This window comes from Hyalella azteca, unplaced genomic scaffold (assembly GCF_000764305.2).
Source record: "Hyalella azteca isolate HAZT.00-mixed unplaced genomic scaffold, Hazt_2.0.2 contig12241, whole genome shotgun sequence".
Taxonomy (NCBI): Eukaryota; Metazoa; Arthropoda; class Malacostraca; order Amphipoda; family Hyalellidae; genus Hyalella; species Hyalella azteca.
This window is the reverse complement of record NW_025942204.1, coordinates 29,261-33,615: the sequence shown is the minus strand read 5'-3', so window position 1 is coordinate 33,615 and position 4,355 is coordinate 29,261. Positions and strand designations below refer to the sequence as shown.

General features: G+C 34.6%; 1 protein-coding gene across 1 annotated transcript in view; it reads left to right on the top strand.

Annotated features, from left to right (window-relative positions):
• Nucleotides 1–265: 265 nt before the first annotated feature.
• The window catches only part of LOC108682680 (40S ribosomal protein S16), an 8,268-nt gene continuing 4,178 nt past the window's right edge, over nt 266–4,355 (top strand). The window contains exon 1 of the mRNA XM_018171894.2: nt 266–397. Within this exon, the coding sequence (XP_018027383.1) occupies nt 350–397 (48 nt within the window). The 5' untranslated portion in view covers nt 266–349. The remainder of the gene's footprint in view (nt 398–4,355) is intronic.

The following is a 4,355-nucleotide window of genomic DNA, read 5'->3' as shown; positions in this document are numbered from 1 at the left end:
CCTATTTCGTTGAAAATTTATATTCAAATAGTGTCATACAATTTTTTTCCTAAAGACATTTATGAACAAATTTAATCAAGTACCATTCCAGCGAGTTATGACTTATTACTGCATTCACCGTTAATTTATTAGTGATAACAGGTGGCTAAAAATATATATAAAATCATTTACAATGATTGTATTCAATTTCATTTAATGTAAAATTATCCGCTAATGAATTGAAATTGTGGAATATATTCTTAGAGAGCGTCAGGACTTATCGCTCGTGGCAACACTCGTTGTTTCTGTTGTGAATGTATCGGTGAGGAGAGGCATTACAAATTCTGTGTAGGATCCAAAAATATTTAAAATGACTAAAAAAGAGCCTTTGCAGGCCGTTCAGGTCTTTGGTCGTAAGGTATGTTAAATTTAAAATCTCATTACTACCTCCGATGTCTCTCTTTTATGTACTTTTCCTGGCTGTAGAGAACTTAATTAATACTAGGTATCTAGCTACTATGTTAGTATGTATGGCAATTCGGAACTTTACTCCGTGTGCTAAAGTTATGGTTAGGCTACATTTGTAAATTGTACTCGTTTCAATTTTCATTATGTAGCAAGGAAGCCTGTGATTTTTCAAATATTTGTTGAAAGTAGGTGTATACCCGTGTATTTAAAAAAAACTTCACAATAGCTTTCTGGTTGTCCGTTGCTGAGTTGCAAAAGTCGATGGTCCTTTGATTTGGGTGAACAATTCTAGCCTACTCTTGCGGCTTGCCTTGGCCATTGTTGTGCATTACCAAGGTCATTGGATGTCTCTTCTTCCTTTTTTCCTGTAGTAAGCCTTTTTTTTTTTTTTTTTTAATCCTAAATTCCTTCTAAGCCAGTAGAAGACTGGTACCTAAATGTGGAGGAAGTGACAGTGATTTTGGAGCTGAAACATTGTAGGCCTACCTAGCCTAGCTACTGCAAATGGCCACAGGCATGGAATAACTTGAATAACTTGATGAGCCACATAGTGGCAAAGCAGAGAGTTTTTTAGACTCTTCCTCAAGTTCATTTTTGAGTCCCTATAAGAGTATAAGTAGACCAGTAAAGTATCTTGGATACCAGAATTATCATAGCTACATAAGAAATCTGTTACAATCTTGAGTAAATGAGAAAATTAAAAATGAACTGATTCTAAAAAATCACTGGTTTGCCACTGTGATGAGCCACGACTGAATTTTCAATCTGTGGTATTATGGATATGCCGGCAGTGATTCCATTTCTCATTTCTGTGAGCCATGAATTCCATATCTCAGGCTTCAGCCATGAAGAGTCTATTTTTTCAGGATTTTTTTTTAGCTATTTGATTTTATTTTTTATTTTTCCAGCTTTTTTATCTTCTTGAAAGATTATTTTTTAGTTGCAATTAGCCTACTAGCAATAACAGTATATCATATGGATCATGATGGATGGCTAAAAAGGGCACTTATTGCCTTCAATAATGGCCAAGGTGGTGTTTACCACTTCGGGATTTTTGGGTAAACAATTATTGATAGGTCTATTTATTAGCTTCATAAAGTATGTATGGAGCAAGGTAATAAGCTAAATGTTGACCATTTAACTGGCTTCAATATACAAAATACATTGAGGAATGCAGATCTTCTAAACATTGAAGAGTAACATAACAGATAGGTAGCTGATGGCTGCATGGCACAGTGCACAGCACTATCAAAATAGATCTACTAGTTTTATGTCCTATAAATCTACCAGACTCTACCCTCTATACACACCAACTAGTAGTGACTTGAGTGACTGACTGCACTGTACCCATTTAATTCAGACCTATAAACCAATACAAACATGAACTGAATGATAACCAAACAAACCTCAAGGCTCAAACGACATGAAACGAGACTTAAGTTATGAGAAATGCTAACACTCATGTTTGAAATGAACATGTGCTCAATTCAAACATTTTATTTCCATTCACTACATTTAATTATTTTATATATAGTTTTATAATTGTAATTGTTTTGTTTCTAGTTTTAACCCTTTAGTGACGGCAATGTGTTTTACAACTTTTTATTTGTATTTTTCTACAGAATCATCATGAACTTGGACCGAATATTGCATCTCCGTAAAAAATAATTAAATATATGTTAATGGTAAAAATTATATATTTGGGACTAGAAAATCCCGGTAGTATATGGTTCCAACCGGAGGGGCAGAATTTGCAATAACACTGATTTTGATAAAAAAATATTTTCGTAATATTTTTTGCTAGTAGTTGCATAATATCACAAACTTCCTTTGGCAAACGCATGTAATAGCTTATATAATAACATATTCCAAAACAAACAAATATTAATATTCCTTTAGATTGGACATATGTAGGCGCAGGAGTGTTTCTAATATGTCCCTGTAGTTAGCTATGCCTTGAATTTAGTGCTACATGCAAGCTATAGAGTAAATCGTTGGGCGGGACTTCACAGTCCCTTCAGTCAATTACTTTTGAGTTGACATAGGCGCAGGAGTGTTACTCATGTGTCCCTGTAGTTAGCTATGCCTCGAATGGTATGCTGTATGCAAGTTATGAAGTAAAACATTGAGTGGACGTCACAGTCCTGTCAGTCACGAAAGGGTTAAATTCACATATTTAAAGATTGAAATTGAATATTTTAATTAGAAAACTCGTATTAGGGTGCAAAATCTTTCCAATTGCCTAAAAGGTCAATACAATCTCAACCTCTCAAAATACAGGGTGGGGCAGAACCAATCGAGCAGTTTTGAGGCAAAATAAGAGTAATGGAGGTACATAAAGAAGAAAGTTTATTTTACGAGAGGTTAGCATAGCATACTGTTTAGAATACTTGTTCTAAGAACAATATCTGGAAGATGGTGTCCGTTAGCTGCAACACACTGTTAGTCGTTCTTGGAAGGAGTAACCGTAACAGTGAATTCTGAATGCTATGCTGCAATGTTGCAAGATTCCTTGCAGCCCAGGATGGAAAACATTGTTGAAAATGAAGCATTGGGAGTCATCTGGTTTCAGCAGGATGGGGCTACAGCTCACACAGCCCAAATGTCACTCAATATTTTGAAACGCATGTTTCCCGGAGGTCTGGTGTCTCTGAGGGGTTATTTACAGTGGCCTGCGAGGTCACCTGATTTGAGCAGTTGCGATTTCTTTATTTGGGGACATCTAGAAGAAAGGGTGTTCAGAAAGTCGCNGATAAGATGTGTATAAGAGACAGGTGTAACTTTGCTATTTTTGAGGATTCATTATAATTATTCCCATATATTCTTAAGTTTGATTAGCGCGGTTTTGCTTAACACGGTAAAACTCGGGGATTTATTAACCGCGTTAATCAAGGGATTGCTGTACAATGTATTGCAACACTTGATTAGACCAAGGTGCATGATGTGAAACTATTGGTTATATATATGTATACCGGTATATAAAATTTGTATAATTGCTCCATAACTTCTTAACTTTTTAAGGGGGGCTTGTTGGTTGGAAAAAAATTATTTATGGATGGATCATAATGAAAACTACCATCAGGGCTGGGCAGCACTACTTTGAAATGTAGCGGTGCTACCGCTACATGCTCAAAATTAGCGGGCGCTACCGCTACACCCACTAGATTGTAGCGAGTGCTACCACTACAGTAAAACGTAACAACGCCACAATGGCCAAAATTATTGGAAATCTCTAAATATTTATTGATCTGCTGTTGGGATTTACTCATAAACATTTAATGATAATGAACATTTTCAAAACATATCAATGCAACTTTATTGCAATTAACTTAACCAAACTAGTTCAGGTTAGATACAGTAAATAAAAGGTAGTTATTTTTACATTTTACCTTCCCTACATGGATGTTTACTTTTATCTACCAATCTCAAAAATTATCCACTTATACATATAAAAATCAGTCTTTTATTTGTATATACCGTCAAATGGGGTAGAAAGGGACGGTGTTGAGCATTTTTTGTTAATAACTTCCTACCATGAAACACTTCAGAAACAAGTTTAGGCTCATTTTATAGTTCTTTGCGAGGGCTATCGAATGGCATCTTGAAAAAATTCCATATGCTATTTGTAGGGCGCTAGATGCAGGGTTGGCAATGATTAAATCAAAATGATTAAATGTAATTAAATCACTTGATTTTTTTTATAAAAAAATCATGATTTTTTTTTATTTTTTTTTTATTTTTTCATATATTTAAAAATATTGAGTGGCAGTCTTTAATTTATATTGAGGTATTGTTATTCATGGTTTAGTATAAATGTACTATGAATGACAAATTGGTATATAAACTTGTTGCCTTTAGTGTGTATTAGGTTCCAATAAATTGAATGTTTTTGGTACAGAGGCATCAAG